This window comes from Scyliorhinus canicula, chromosome 9 (genome assembly GCF_902713615.1).
Source record: "Scyliorhinus canicula chromosome 9, sScyCan1.1, whole genome shotgun sequence".
NCBI classification, from domain to species: Eukaryota; Metazoa; Chordata; class Chondrichthyes; order Carcharhiniformes; family Scyliorhinidae; genus Scyliorhinus; species Scyliorhinus canicula.
In genome coordinates, this window is record NC_052154.1 from 66,736,263 (window position 1) to 66,751,498 (window position 15,236).

General features: G+C 47.7%; 1 protein-coding gene across 8 annotated transcripts in view; it reads left to right on the plus strand.

Moving 5' to 3' along the window:
* Window positions 1-15,236, plus strand: part of zdhhc1 (zinc finger DHHC-type containing 1) — a 134,073-nt gene that overhangs the window by 31,424 nt on the left and 87,413 nt on the right. For 3 of the 8 annotated variants that reach the window (XM_038806819.1, XM_038806821.1, XM_038806820.1), the window contains exon 4: window positions 292-483. The exons of the other annotated variants lie outside the window; for them this stretch is intronic. In XM_038806819.1, the coding sequence (XP_038662747.1) occupies window positions 436-483 (48 nt within the window). In that variant the 5' untranslated portion in view covers window positions 292-435. The remainder of the gene's footprint in view (window positions 1-291; window positions 484-15,236) is intronic. 8 annotated transcript variants of the gene reach the window in all.

A 15,236-nucleotide genomic window follows, 5' to 3' on the forward strand; every position in this document is an offset into this window, starting at 1 on the left:
AGAGGGATTGCTTGGCAGTAATTATCATGCTTAAATTGATAAGACCTAACTCTGGAGAGTTTAGTTCACGCATAGCAACCATAATCAATGATGAATCAGACAGCAAAATGTTGTTTTCCGGAGCTAATAGCGAAGCAGCGCAAGTTAGTCAGCAAATTTTGGAGCTTGGCGTTTTAACTGTGCATCTCCTTGATTGAATTTGCTGTACCATTTTCACACAAATAATGATGAGTGCCATTAGCCTCACTTTTACTTTGACAGCTAAATCTTGACCACTGTATTCTCACATAGATATTGTTGGCTGAAATTAGGAGTCCAGTGCCTGTACCACTCCCTGGGTAGCTTGAGAAAGGAGAACATTGGTAAAATGGCAAGATGTTTACTGTCTGATATTCTGGAACACTGGCACAAAAGTCTGTAAATTCCTTTAACCAAATGCTGGAAATTAGAAAACAAAATGGAAATGTTAAGAGAACTCGGCAGGTAAGGCAGCATCTGTAGAGGAATGGAAGTTGGCCATTCAGTGTTTCAGGTCTGAAAGTTACTTTCTCTTTTTAAAAAAAAAAATATTTTTATTAAAGTTTTGCAAAATTTTTCATAATAAATAGTAATAATCCTAACACAGCAAAATAGAGTGAACATTAACATAGTGCAGAAAGAGAATATACAATAGCAATTAACTAGACGTTACCCCACACGCGTCCCCCCGGGTCTATCTCTCCCTCTCATGCTTTGGCTACCTGCCTATTCTTCTGCTTGTTTGTTGGCCACAAACAGGTCCCGGAACAGTTGCATGAATGGCTCCCACGTTCTGTGGAAGCCGTCATCTGACCCTCTGATGGCAAATTTGATTTTCTCTATTGGAGAGATTCTGAGAGGTCGGACAGCCAGTCTGCAGCTCTGGGTGGTGCTGCTGACCGCCAGCCGAACAGGATTCTACGGCGGGCGATCAGGGGGGCAAAGGCAACGTCGTCTGCCCTCCTCCCCAGGAATAGATCTGGCTGGCTTGAAACCCCGAAGACCGCCACTTTCGGGCATGGCTCCACCCTCACCCCCACCACTTTGGACATTGCCTCGAAGAAGGCTGTCCAGTACTCCACAAGTCTGGGGCAAGACCAAAACATGTGGGTGTGGTTGGCCAGGCCTACTTGGCACCGTTCACATCTGTCCTCCACCTCCAGGAAGAACCTATTCATACGGGTTCTTGTTAAGTGGGCTCTATGTACCACTTTTAGTTGTGTCAGGCTGAGCCTTGCGCAGGTGGAGGTGGAGTTGACCCTATGCAGTGCTTCGCTCCAGAGTCCCCACCCTATTTTGATCCCCAGGTCCTCCTCCCACTTCATTCTTGTTGCGTCCAGTACGGTGTCGGTCCCTTCTACCAGTCAGTCACACATGTCGCTACAGTTTTCTTTATCTAGTATGCTTGCATCCAGTAACTCTTCCAGTAGTGTCTGTTGTGGTGGTTGTGGGTATGTCCTTATCTCCTTTCGAGGAAGTTTTTTAGTTGCAGGTACCTTAGCTTGTTCCCCCTGGCTAGCTGGAATTTCTCTGTCAGTTTGCCCAGTGTTGCGATCCTACCATCCGTGTATAGGTCCCTGACTGTCAATGTCCCTCTGTCCTGTCCCCACCTTTTGAAGGTGGCTCAGTCAGCGCTGGCGTGAACCTCTGGTTGTTGCAGATGGGAGCTTTACCCGACTTTTTGGTCAGGCCACATTGCTGCCGTAGTTGGTTCCAGGACTGGAGGGTGGCTATTACCACCGGACTGCTGGCATGTTTTTACGTCATAATCTGCTTCTTTCCTTCCACCAGATTCTTAGGCCTTTAGGATCTTCCTGGGCCTTTAGAATCTGCTGTGCCTTGCTGGTTTTGCATGTTTCCTTTTCTATCTGACCATTTTTAACTATTCACACACAATCCTTTTTCTCATGAATAGGAAGACCTAGAGCAGTGTTTCTGAACGTTTTCCGCTGGGACCTAAATCTACCCTGTCTAATCCTATTATTTAAAAGTTGCCATGTCTGTGACCCTTGGCCCTTCCGGTCGAGTTTCCTTATTTACAATGTTATACATACAAGGAATGTTGTATTTACATTTATAGAGACGGAGGGAGTCATGTTGAACATACATTTTAGAGGGTGTGTAGGCTGTACTGCTTCCCCAGTTTCTTAACATGTGAGAGGGACCTGCATCCCTCCCAGAGTGGGGCCCTCCTCCCCGTTTTCTGCCCCCCCCCCATATCGAGTCCGTATTCCCCTTTGTTCTCAGTGCTCCCTCTCCTGTGCCTTCCCCTCCCTCATTTCCCTTAGTTGCTGGCTATGAACAGTTCCTCAAAGAGGTTGGCAAACTTTCTCCACATGTCATGAAATCTCTCCTCGGACCCCTGATTGAGAATTTTATCTTTTCCAAGTTTTAGGAATTCAGCCATGTTTGGGAGCCAGTCCGAGGCTCTGGGAGGTGCTGCCGACTTCCAGCCCATCAGAATTCTCTGCCGAGCGATCAGAGAGGCGAAGGCAAAGGGGTCTGCCCCCTTCCCTGTGAAGAGCTCTGGATGCTCTTGACACCCCGAATACTGCCACAAATGGACATGGCTCCATCTTAACCCACACAACCCTGGACATAGCCTCAAAGAAGACTGTCCAGTCATAGAACATAGAACATAGAACACTACAGCGCAGTACGGGCCCTTCGGCCCTCGATGTTGCGCCGACCTGTGAAACCATCTGAAGCCTATCTGACCTACACTATTCCATTTTCATCCATATGTCTATCCAGTGACCACTTAAATGCCCTTAAAGTTGGCGAGTCTACTACTGTTGCAGGCAGGGCGTTCCACACCCCGACTACTCTCTGAGTAAAGAAACTGCCTCTGATATCTGTCCTATATCTATCACCCCTCAATTTAAAGCTATGTCCCCTCGTGTTGGTCATCACCATCCGAGGAAAAAGATTCTCACTGTCCACCCTATCTAACCCTCTGACTATCTTATATGTCTCTATTAAGTCACCTCTCAGCCTTCTCCTCTCTAACGAAAACAACCTCAATTCCCTGAGCCTTTCCTCGTAAGACCTTCCCTCCATACCAGGCAACATCCTAGTAAATCTCCTCTGAACCCTTTCCAAAGCTTCCACATCCTTCCTATAATGTGGTGACCAGAACTGCACGCAGTACTCCAGGTGCGGCCGCACCAGAGTTATGTACAGCTGCAGCATGACCTTGTGGTTCCGAAACTCAATCCCCCTGCTTATAAAGGCTAGCACACCACATGCCTTCTTAACAGCCCTATTAACCTGGGTGGCAACTTTCAGGGATTTATGTACCTGGATGCCGAGATCTCTCTGTTCATCTACACTACCAAGAATCTTGCCATTAGCCCAGTACTCTGCATTCCTGTTACTCCTTCCAAAGTGAACCACCTCACACTTTTCCGCATTAAACTCCATCTGCCACCTCTCAGCCCAGCTCTGCAGCTTATCTATGTCCCTCTGTATCCTATAACATCCTTCAGCACGATCCACAACTCCACCGACCTTTGTGTCATCTGCAAATTTACTAACCCATCCTTCTACACCCTCTTCCAGGTCATTTATAAAAATGACAAACAGCAGTGGCCCCAAAACAGATCCTTGCGGTACACCACTAGTAACTGAACTCCAGGATGAACATTTGCCATCAACCACCACCCTCTGTCTTCTTTCAGCTAGCCAATTACTGATCCAAACCGCTAAATCACCTTCAATTCCATACTTCCTTATTTTCTGCAATAGCCTACCGTGGGGAACCTTATCAAACGCCTTACTGAAATCCATATACACCACATCAACAGCTTTACCCTGATCCACCTGTTTGGTCACCTTCTCAAAAAACTCAATAAGGTTTGTGAGGCATGACCTACCCTTCACAAAACCGTGTTGACTATCGCTAATCAACTTGTTCTTTTCAAGATGATTATAAACCCTATCTCTTATAACCTTTTCCAACATTTTACCCACAACCGAAGTAAGGCTCACAGGTCTATAATTACCAGGGTTGTCTCTACTCCCCTTCTTGAACAAGGGGACAACATTTGCTATCCTCCAGTCTTCCGGCACTCTTCCTGTCGACAAAGATGACATAAAGATCAAGGACAAAGGCTCTGCAATCTCCTCTCTGGCTTCCCAGAGAATCCTAGGATAAATCCCATCTGGCCCAGGGGCTTATCTATTTTGACATTTTCAAAATTGCTAACACCTCCTCCTTTTGAACCTCAATTCCATCTAGCCTGGTCGACTGAACCTGAGTGTTCTCCTCGACAACATTGTCTTTCTCCAGTGTAAACACTGACGAAAAATATCCATTTAACGCTTCCCCTATCTCCTCTGATTCCATACACAACTTTCCACTACTATCCTTGATTGGCCCTAATACTCTAGTCATTCTTTTGTTCCTGATATACCTATAGAAAGCCTTAGGGTTTTCCTTGATCCTATCCGCCAACGACTTTTCGTGTCCTCTCCTCGCTCTTCTTAACTCTCCCTTTAGGTCCTTCCTGGCTAACTTGTAACTCTCAAGTGCCCTAACTGAGCCTTCATGTCTCATCCTAACATAAGCCTTCTTCTTCCTCTTGACAAGTGCTTCAACTTCCTTAGTAAACCACGGTTCCCTTGCTCGACAACTTCCTCCCTGCCTGACAGGTACATACTTATCAAGGACACGCAGTAGCTGTTCCTTGAAAAAGCTCCACATTTCGATTGTACCCATCCCCTGCAGTTTCCTTCCCCATCCTATACATCCTAAATCTTGCCGAATAGCATCATAATTGCCTTTCCCCCAGCTATAATTCTTGCCTTGCGGTATATACCTATCCCTGCCCATTGCTAAAGTAAACATAACCGAGTTGTGATCACTATCACCAAAGTGTTCACCTACATCTAAATCTAACACCTGGCCGGGTTCATTACCCAGTACCAAATCCAATGTGGCCTCGCCCCTTGTTGGCCTGTCTACATACTGTGTCAGAAAACCCTCCTGCGCACACTGCACAAAAACTGACCCATCTATAGTACTCGAACTATAGTATTTCCAGTCAATATTTGGAAAGTTAAAGTCCCCCATAACAACTACCCTGTTACTCTCGCTCCTGTCGAGAATCATCTTTGCAATCCTTTCCTCTACATCTCTGGAACTATTCGGAGGTCTATAGACAACTCCCAACAGGGTGACCTCTCCTCTACTGTTCCTAACCTCGGCCCATACTACCTCAGTAGACGAGTCCTCAAGCGTCCTTTCTACCGCCGTAATACTTTCCTTGATTAACAATGCCACACCCCCCCCCTCTTTTACCATCTTCTCTGTTCTTACAGAAACATCTAAATCCTGGAACCTGCAACAACCATTCCTGTTCCTGCTCTACCCATGTCTCCGAAATCGCCACAACATCGAGATCCCAGGTACCAACCCATGCTGCAAACTCACCCACCTTATTCCGGATGCTCCTGGCGTTGAAGTAGACACACTTCAAACCAGCGTCCTGCTTGCCGGTGCCCTCTTTCGAACTTTTAACCCTATCCCTGTCCTCACTACTCTCAACATCCTGTACACTGGGACTACAATTTAGGTTCCCATCCCCCTGCTGAATTAGTTTAAACCCCCCCGAAGAGCACTAGCAAATCTCCCCCCCAGGATATTGGTACCCCTCTGGTTCAGGTGAAGACCATCCTGTTTGTAGAGGTCCCACCTACCCCAGAATGAGCCCCAATTATCCAGGAAACCAAAACCCTCCCTCCTGCACCATCCCTGTAGCCACGTGTTCAACTCCTCTCTCTCCTTATTTCTCACTTCACTAGCACGTGGCACGGGTAACAACCCAGAGATAATAACTCTGTTTGTTCTAGCTCTCAGCTTCCACCCTAGCTCCCTGAATTTCTGTCTCAAATCCCCATCTCTCTTCCTACCTATGTCGTTGGTACCTATGTGGACCACGACTTGGGGCTGCTCCCCCTCCCCCTTAAGGATCCCAAAAACACGATCAGTGACATCACGAACCCTGGCACCTGGGAGGCAACACACCAACCGTGAGTCTCTTTCGTTCCCACAGAACCTCCTGTCTGTTCCTCTAACTATGGAGTCCTCAATGACAAGTGCTCTGTTCCTCTTCTCCCTTCCGTTCTGAGCAACAGGGACAGACTCTGTGCCAGAGACCTGTGCCCTATTACTTACCCCTGGTAAGTCGTCCCCCGCAACAGTATCCAAAACGGTATACTTGTTATAGAGGGGAACGACCACAGGGGATCCCTGCACTGCCTGCCGGTTCCCTCTCCCTCCCCTGACGGTAACCCATCTACCTTCTTTTACCTGATGTGTGACTACCTCCCTATAACTCCTCTCAATAACCTCCTCCGCCTCCCGAATGATCCGAAGTTCATCCAGCTCCAGCTCCAGGTCCCTAACGCGGCTCTCGAGGAGCTGGGGTTGGGTGCACTTCCCGCAGATGTAGTCAGAAGGGACACTAGAGGTGACTCTTTCCTCCCACATTCTGCAGGAGGAACATTCAACTGCCCTAGCCTCCATTCCCACTGAACTAACTTCCCAACTACTGAAAAATAAAAAACTTGTTAGTTTAGCAATCCAACAGACAGAACTTTTTTTTTGGTTAGAGGAGGAGGAGGATGGGTGGCAGACACTACGTAAGTAGTGTTTCGGGTAAAGCTGTCACTCGAGAACAGCCCCTTCACAAACCACCTTCAACTTACGCTGACCGCACTGCATGTATGCAAATCTCCCCGGAACAGCCAATCAGAAGCTCTGCTCTGTTGCCCCCTGCTGGATGCTTGACTTCCGTCGAACTCCTCGGGTCACTGATGCAGGTGCACCTTCAACTTACGCTGACCGCACTGCACGTATGCAAATCTCCCCGGAACAGCCAATCAGAAGCTCTGCTCTGCTGCCCCCTGCTGGATTCAGTCTGCAGTCAGTCTGGGGCAAGGCCAGAACATGTGGGCCTGGTTGGCCGGAATCCCCGGACGATGCTCAAACTTGTCCTCCGCCTCCAGTAAGAATCTGCTCACGTGTGACCTGGTTCTGTGCGCCACCTTGAGCTGCACCAGGCTTAGCCCTGCGCACGAGGAGGTGGTGTTCACCCCGTGCGATGCCTCGATCCGGAGTCCTCCCCCTATCTCCATTCCCAGTTCCTCCCCCCATTTCTGTTGTGTCTCATCCAGTGGGATTCTGGTCTCTTCCATGAGTCGTCCGTATATGTTGCCACATTTCTCTCCACCCAGCCTATCCAGCGCTGCCATCTTGTCTAGAAGCGTGGCCCAGGTAACTGAGGGAACGTCTTGGTCTCATCGCGGAGAAAGACACGCAGCTGAAAGTACCACAGCTCGCTCCCTTTCAAGGAGTTGGAGCTTCTCCAACAGTTCCCCAGGGTTGCCATCTGACCATCCACATGTCCTTTACCCTCCAGGTTCCTCTGCCCTAAATGTGGCATCTATCTTTACTGGGGCGAACCTGTGGTTGTTGCAGATGGGGACCTCCATAGAGGTACCACCAAGTTTGAAGTGGTGCCTGAATTGGTTCCCCCAGCCAAAGGCCATGGTTGGCTTATCAACCCTGGTGAAGAAGGATCAGGAGGGATCTAAATATGAAGAGGAAACTGGGCAGCATTTTCATTTTGATCACCTGTACTCTTCCCACTAGCGAGAGCTGGAGCGAGTCGCATCTTTTAAGATCCCTCTTTACCTCCTCCACCAGGCTGGGAGGTTCCACTTGTGGAGCCTTGTCGAGTTGGGAGCTATCTGTATCCCCAGGTACCTGAACTTGGTCTGGGTTATATTAAACCGTGTCGCGTCTTTTCGTCCGACGTCACTTCGTCCAACGACACTTCGTCCACGTCTTTTGGTCCAACGTCTTTTTGTCCGCCCGTCTTTTGGTCCAACGTCACTTCGTCCAATTATCCAATTGCAAATAAACTCCGTATAAAACCATTTAATTGATAAAATGCAAGTACAATACAGCAAGTGAATTTAATTGCTAAAATGCAAGTAAAATGCAAGTTGAAAAATGCAGTTTAAAAAAATCTAAAAATGCAGTTTAAAAAATCTAAAAGTTTACTAATTACTTAAAATTTCCGAAGTTACTTAAAATTGATGTAAATTGTAAGCAACATTCCTCAAGAAATCAATTTTTGTTGTAGAATCATATTCAACGACCAATCTTTTGAGGCGTTCAGTTATTTTCTTATATCGCGTATATGAAGTCGACTGATCTCCCCGAAGAATTTGAGCCTTTTTGCCTATTATGAACCCTTCCTCTTCCTTCAGAGTTTTGATTAACCTCCAAATATTCAAATGAGCTCCACCCGCCGAACGCTTTATCGCAGAATGAAACCCCTCAGCAGCATTATTTGTTCTCGGTAGATCTTGTAGAACACGCTGATTAACATTCCATACAGCTGTCGGGAATGTAGGTGTTTCTCTCCTTCGTCTGGCACCACGTCCTCTCACAATGCCTATGTAAGTCAAGTCGAAGTAAACGATGAATTCAGCAGGTATTTCTTCATCGTCTATCAAATCTTCATAAGCCTCTTCGACATCTTCAACGGGGAGGAAAGCTAATGCTGAAAAACATCAAATTTTAAGACAGAATTCAGAGTCTGTATTGTATTTTTCTTTGAGGCCTAAATCGGTAATTTTTCGAAACACAGATTGGCTCAAATGAAACAAACATGCCACGACAGATGAATTAAGGAATGATGAATTAATTGCCTTGTGACCTGCAACTTCGAAATCTGCCATGATATCAATCGGATTAGCCGCTGGATTAGCGGGAAATCCAGAATTTTTTTGTCGGCACCTCTGAATAGTCCTTGAGACGACGGGCAACCTAGGGAGTTGAGAGCAGGTATTTTCTGATAGCTGCGTAAACTTGGCCGCTAGTATGCTACGCGAACTTGCTGCTATGTTTTCCACTGCTTCATGCTTTATTTCTGCAACTGCTTTTCTAGCATTTAACGAATCAACATCAGCTGGATGAAGGTGCTCATTAGAGAAATAAATAATTTTCGGCTCATTGTTTTCCGTTACCGTGTGAATCCGCACTGAACACAGCCTTCTTTTCTCACATCTCCAGTATTCTTTTCCTAGGTTTGGACTGCTCGAATGAAAATCGTAGATGTAGTTATTTTCATCAGCTACCTTCCTTTTGCTCTTCGTTGACACAATGAACTTTGCCATTTCGGGATGGGCGAATTAAGAAAGAGAACGATAATATCTATCCTTTAACGAGGCTCGTTAAAGGAAAGAGAACGATAATAACTATCCTTTAACGAGGCTCGTTAAAGGAAAGAGACCGGTAATAAAAATCCTTTATTGCATATTATACCTTGCTATGTGCATTAGAGAAGATTTCTATTTACAAAAAGTTAATGTGTGGAGTGGAGTGCTAATAAGCAAGTTACAAAAAGTCTTTGACAAAAAAAATCATCCGACAAAAAAAACGTAACAAGTCACAAAAAGTCTTTGACGAAAAAAATCATCGGACAAAAAGACGTAGGACCAAAAGACGTTGGACCAAAAGACGTGGACGAAGTGTCGTTGGACGAAATGACGTCGGACGAAAAGACATAGCACCATATTAAACGGTAACTCCTCCAGCTCTGCTCCTCCCCCTCTGGGTTCACTGGGAAGAATTTGCTCTTTCCCAGGTTGAGTTTGTAACCGGAGAATGCATGAAACCATTATCTTTTCCATGCTGGCCAGGGGGTTTGACAGAGGACAGAGGAGCAGGTCATCTTCTTAGAGTGAAATTGTGCTCCCTGCCCCCTTTTTGAATGCCCGTCCACCACTCTGCTGATTTAAGATCAATGGTCAGTGGCTCAATTGCCACAGGAGCGGGGAAAATGGGCACCCCTGCCTCGCTCCCCTATGCAGCCTAAGGTACTCTGAGCTGATGGCATTCATCTGCACGCTTGCCATCGGAGCGCTGGACAGAATTTTCACCTACGTGGTGAACCCTGATCCAAACCCAAACTTTTCAAGCACCTCCATTCTACTTGATTGAAGGCTTTCTCAGCATCCAGGGAGACGATCAATTCGGGTGTCTCCTCTCTGGGTGGCATCATTATTACATTCAGTAGGCGTTGGATGTTCGCTGTTAGTTGTCTGTCCTTGACAAACCCGGTCTGTACTTCTGCGATCACTTCTGTCTATCAACTCTCCTGGCGCCTCGCCAGTGCATTCACTAGGACTTTCGCATAAGTATTTAAGAGACATATTGGTCTGCATGATCCACACTCTGTCGGGTCTTTGTCCTTTTTGGGGATCAATGAGACTGAGGTCTATGCCTACAGGGCCCCCTTTGACAGTGAATCATTGAGCATTCTCCGCAAGTGTGGGACCAATGCTGTTGCAAATTTTTTGTAAAAGTCCAGCGGGAACCTGTCTTGTCCCTGTACCTTCCCTGACTGCATGGAATTAATGCATTCCATGATCTCCTTCAGCCCAGCGGTGCTTCCAGCGCTTGTCTCTTTTGATATGATTTGATTTGATTTGATTTATTGTCACCCAAGTACAGTGAAAAGTATTTTTCTGTGGCCAAGAGAACATACAGTACGTGCATAGTAGACAAAAAAGAATAATCAACAGAGTACATTAATGATACATCGACAAGCAGTGATTGGTTAGTGCGGAACAAGGGGCCAAACAAAGCAAATACATGAGCAAGAGCAGCATAGGGCGTCGTGAATAGTGTTCTTACAGGGAACAGTTCAGTCCAAGGGAGAGTCATAGAGGTGTCTAGTGGCTGTGGGGAAGAGGTTCGAGTGGGTCTTCAGACTTCTGTACCTTTTGCCTGATGAAAGGGTCTGGAAGAAGGCAAAGCCTAGGTGGGAGGGGTCTCTGATCAGTCTGCCTTCCTAAGGCAGCGGGGGGTGTATACCGAATCAATGTGAGGGTGGCAAGCTTGTGTGATGCATTGGACTGAGTTCGCCATACTCTGCAGTTTCTTGCGATCTTGGGCCTAGCAGTTGCCATACCAGACTGTAATGCAGCTGGATAGGATGCTCTCTATGGCACATCTGTAGAAGCTTGTGAGAATTGATGCAGACGTGCCGAATTTCTTTAGCTTCCGTAGGAAGTAGAGACGATGGTCTTTCTTGACTGTTGCATCAACGTGAGTGGACCAAGACGGACTGTTGGTGATGATAACCCTCAGGAACTTACAGCTATCGACCATCTCTACTTCAGAGCCATTAATGAAGACGCGGGGGGGGGGGGTTTCATGCTACGCTTCCTGAAGTCAATGATCAGTTCCTTGGTCTTTCCGACATTTAGAGAGAGGTTGTTTTCAGTACACCATGCAATCAAGTGATCGATCTCCCTTCTGTAGTTTGTTTTATCGTTGTTTGAGATACGACCCACCACAATCGTATCATCCGCAAACTTATAGATTGAGTTGGAGTTATGAATCTTGCCACACATTTGTGTGCGTGTATAAGGAGTACAGTAGAGGACTGCACACGCATCCTTGTGGGCCCCGATAGTAAGGCCTATTGTGGAGGAGGTGCTATTGCCTATCCTTTTTTAAATAAATTTAGAGTACCCAATTAATATTTTGCAATTTAACGTGGCCAATCCACCTAGCCTGCACATCTTTTGGTTGTGGGGGCAAAAGCCACGCAAACACGAGGGGAATATGCAAACTCCACAGTGACCCAGAGCCAGGATCGAACCTGGGACCTCGGCACCGTGAGGAACCAGGGCTAACCCACTGCGCCACCGTGCTGCCCCCTATTGCCTATCCTGACAGATTGCGGTCTATTGGTGAGGAAGTCAAGGATCCTGCTGCACAAGGAGGGGTCAAGTCCAAGATTGCAGGGTTTGGCTATTAGTCTTGTCGGGATAATGGTGTTGAAGGCGGAGCTGTAGTCTATAAACAGCAGTCTCACGTAGGTGTCCTTGTTGTTGAGGTGTTCGAGTGTTGGATGTAGAGCCAGGGAGATAGCATCTGCTGTGGACGGTTGCGGTGATATGCGAACTGCAGTTCTGCAGGATCAAGACCGTCTGGGAGGCTGGTGTTGATCTGTCTCATGACTAGCCCCTCAAAGCATTTCATGATGACAGACGTCGTGGCCACCGGTCGATAGTTGTTGAGGCACGCTACCATGTTCTTCTTTGGTACTGGTATTATGGTAGTCTTCTTGAAGGAGATGGGACCTCGGAGCGGAGAAGTGAGGTATTGAAGATATCCACGAATACACTCGGCAGCTGGTCTGCCCAGAGACTCCATTGGGACCCGTCGCTTTCCACGGGTTCACTTTCAAGAAGGCAGCTCTTACTTCTGAGGTGTGATAGTGGGTATGGGTGCATCCAGGGCTGTTGGGGTGGGTGGCACTGATGTATTGGCCGACTGCTCAAAGCGGGCATAGAACTTGTTCAGTTCATCGGGGAGGGATGCTCCAGCCCCAGATATTCCGCCTCGCCTTGCTTTGTAGCCCATGATCTTGTGTAAGCCCTGCCATAGAAGTTGTGGGTTTGTATTGTTGGCCTGGAATTTAAGTTTGATGCGGTATTGTCATTTGGCGTCCCTGATGGCTTTCCGTACGTTGTACCTGGATTTCTTTTATAGGTCAGGGTCGACAGTCTTGAAGACCTCTGTTCGGAACTGGTTCCCCCCCCCCCCCCCCCTCCCCCCCCAAACTACTGGAATTTCCAGTCTGTTGAGGAAAAGTTTAATCTCTGAATCCCCTTCCAGAGGCTCAGAGGTGTACAGGCCCCGGTAAAAACGTGCAAAGGACTCGTTAACCTCATTTGAGGCTGCCACCATCCTACCATTCCTATCCCTAACTTCCACTATTTATTTTGCGGCAGCCTGCTTTCTTAGGTGATGTGCTGGCATGTGGCTGGCTTTGTCTCCATCTTCGTAGAAGGACCCCCCGGACTGGTGGAGCTGGTGGACTGCTTTCCTCATGGAGAGCAGATCGAATTCCATCTACAGCTTTTTCCTCTCCACCAGCAGTTCCACGGTTGGGGTTGAGGTGTATCCCCCATCCACCTCCAGTATGGAGTCGATCAGCCACTGCCTGGCTGCCCTTTCTATTATTTCCCTCTTACTCACCATTTTCAGTGTCTCCCAAAACATGGCGGGTGAGACCTCTCCGTTCTGGCTGTAGGTCATGTAACTGTCGATGGCTTGGGATATGTTTGTACAGAATTCCCTGTTGGCGAGGTGGGCTGTGTCCAGTCTCCATGTAGCATTGGGCCCAGCCTTTCTCCAACTTTACATCCATATAATGAGGCGCATGGTTGGAGATTACGATCGTGGAGTATTCCTTTTAGGGTCCTGCTGACCATAACTAATTGGCCCCCTGGACCGGTCACTGAGTTTGTCCCTGTGATCGCTACTGTCCTGCTAACTAATATGGCCACCCCCTTGCCCTGGTGTTGAAGCACGCTTGAAACGTTTGTCCCACCCAGCCCTTTCCTTACGTAGTCGGTCCCCCTCTCTTAGATGCGTCTCCTGTTGGAAGGCTACGTGCACCCTCAGGCTTTTAAAATGGGCAAGGACTCTGGATCTTTTCACTGGCCCATTGAGGTGTCTCGCGTTCCATGTAGCTATTCTTTTTAAAATTTTTTTTTTTAAGAGTACCCAATTCTTTTTTTTCCAATTAAGGGAAAATTTAGCTTTGCCAATTTGCCTTTCCTACATATATTTTTGGGTTGTGGGAGTGAGACCCACACAGACATGGGGAGAATGTGCAAATTCCACACGGACAGTGACCCGGGCCGGGATCGAACCTGGGTCCTCAGCGCTGTGGGGAAGCAGTGTTAACCGCTGCGCCACCGTGTCACCCGATCCATGTAGCTATTCTGATTGGGGGGAGGGGCTCTGCCCCTGTTCCGGTGGCATCAGCTGTACTCTCCGTGTGGGCCTTGCCCTGTTCGCTCAAGCCTGCCCTTGTTCTCGGGCCATTCAAGATGGCTGTTGTCTGCTTCCTCCTTTCCATCATCGCCAAGCTGTTGTAGCCAGCTTTCTATCCTCCCCCTCCCTGCCACCCTTTTCCTCCCTTCTGAGAAGTACGCTGCAACCTCCTCCTTCGCTATACCTCCATACACCAGCCTATTTGCTAGTGTAGTGGCTCCCCAAACAGTCGGATTCCTCAAATAACCCTATATATTTATTTCCCTGCACCCCCCCCCTTGCTCCGCCCCGCCACATGTGTTCGCCTCTGCCCTTCTTGGCTGCTAAAACCCGTGCTGCATTCATTGTCGCTTACTGCTAGTTCCCAGGTTGTGTTGCTGCACAAACCTGTTGGCCTCCTCCGGGGCGTTAAAGTAGTACTCTTTGCCCTGAACGATGATCAAAAGCTTGGTGGGGTAGAGCATGCCGCTCTTTATGCTGCTACCTGTGGAGCCTCACAACCATCCCCTGCATTGTCTTCCCAGCCTCGACCAACTTCCGGAGCATCATTGCCACATACTCCATGGGGTTCCTCCCCTCTGCCAGAACACAGAATAAAACCCCCCATAACTTTGAGCCACACCATAACCCCCACCCTTTGAAAAATACAATCTTCAAAAAACCATCATCCCAATCATGAACAGAGAGTTACAAATACCTACAAGGAGCCCTACACCTCGCCACAACCACATACACATCCCCAACATCCAAAACCTCAATCAGCTCGCACCCTACCCATGTTTTATTACAAAAGCCTCCGCATTGGCCGAAGTATCGAAAAAAAAGTCTTTTGAATTAATAGTCAGTGAGCCACACTGGATACGCCATCCCAAATCGAACCTTCTGATACAAGCAGACGTAGCCTTGTTAAACGCCGCACGCCTCTTTGCCAGCTCTGCACCAACATCTTGAAGCATCCTGATGGCATGGCCTTCCCATTTGTGCTCTCAATGTTCCTTAGCCCATCTCAGGACCCGCCCATTTTCCCGAAAGCTAAGGAACTTTACAATAACAGCCATGGTGGTTCATTGGGACAGGTCTTCTGCCGGAGTGTCTTGTGTGCTTGATCGAGCTCAGGAGGGGATGTGAATGGGCCCACCATCTTCCCAAACATCTTAGAAAAGTATTCTAGGGGAGTTGGGCCTTCCATTCTCTCTGGCAACCCTACAATTCTAATATTCTGCTTCCGAGAACGATTCTCCAGTTTGTCCAATTTGGCTTTCTTCACACCGGCCAGATGGAACATCTCAGCTTCCAGAGCAGCAATCTGGTCACTATGCCTCAGTGCTTTATTCACATCAGC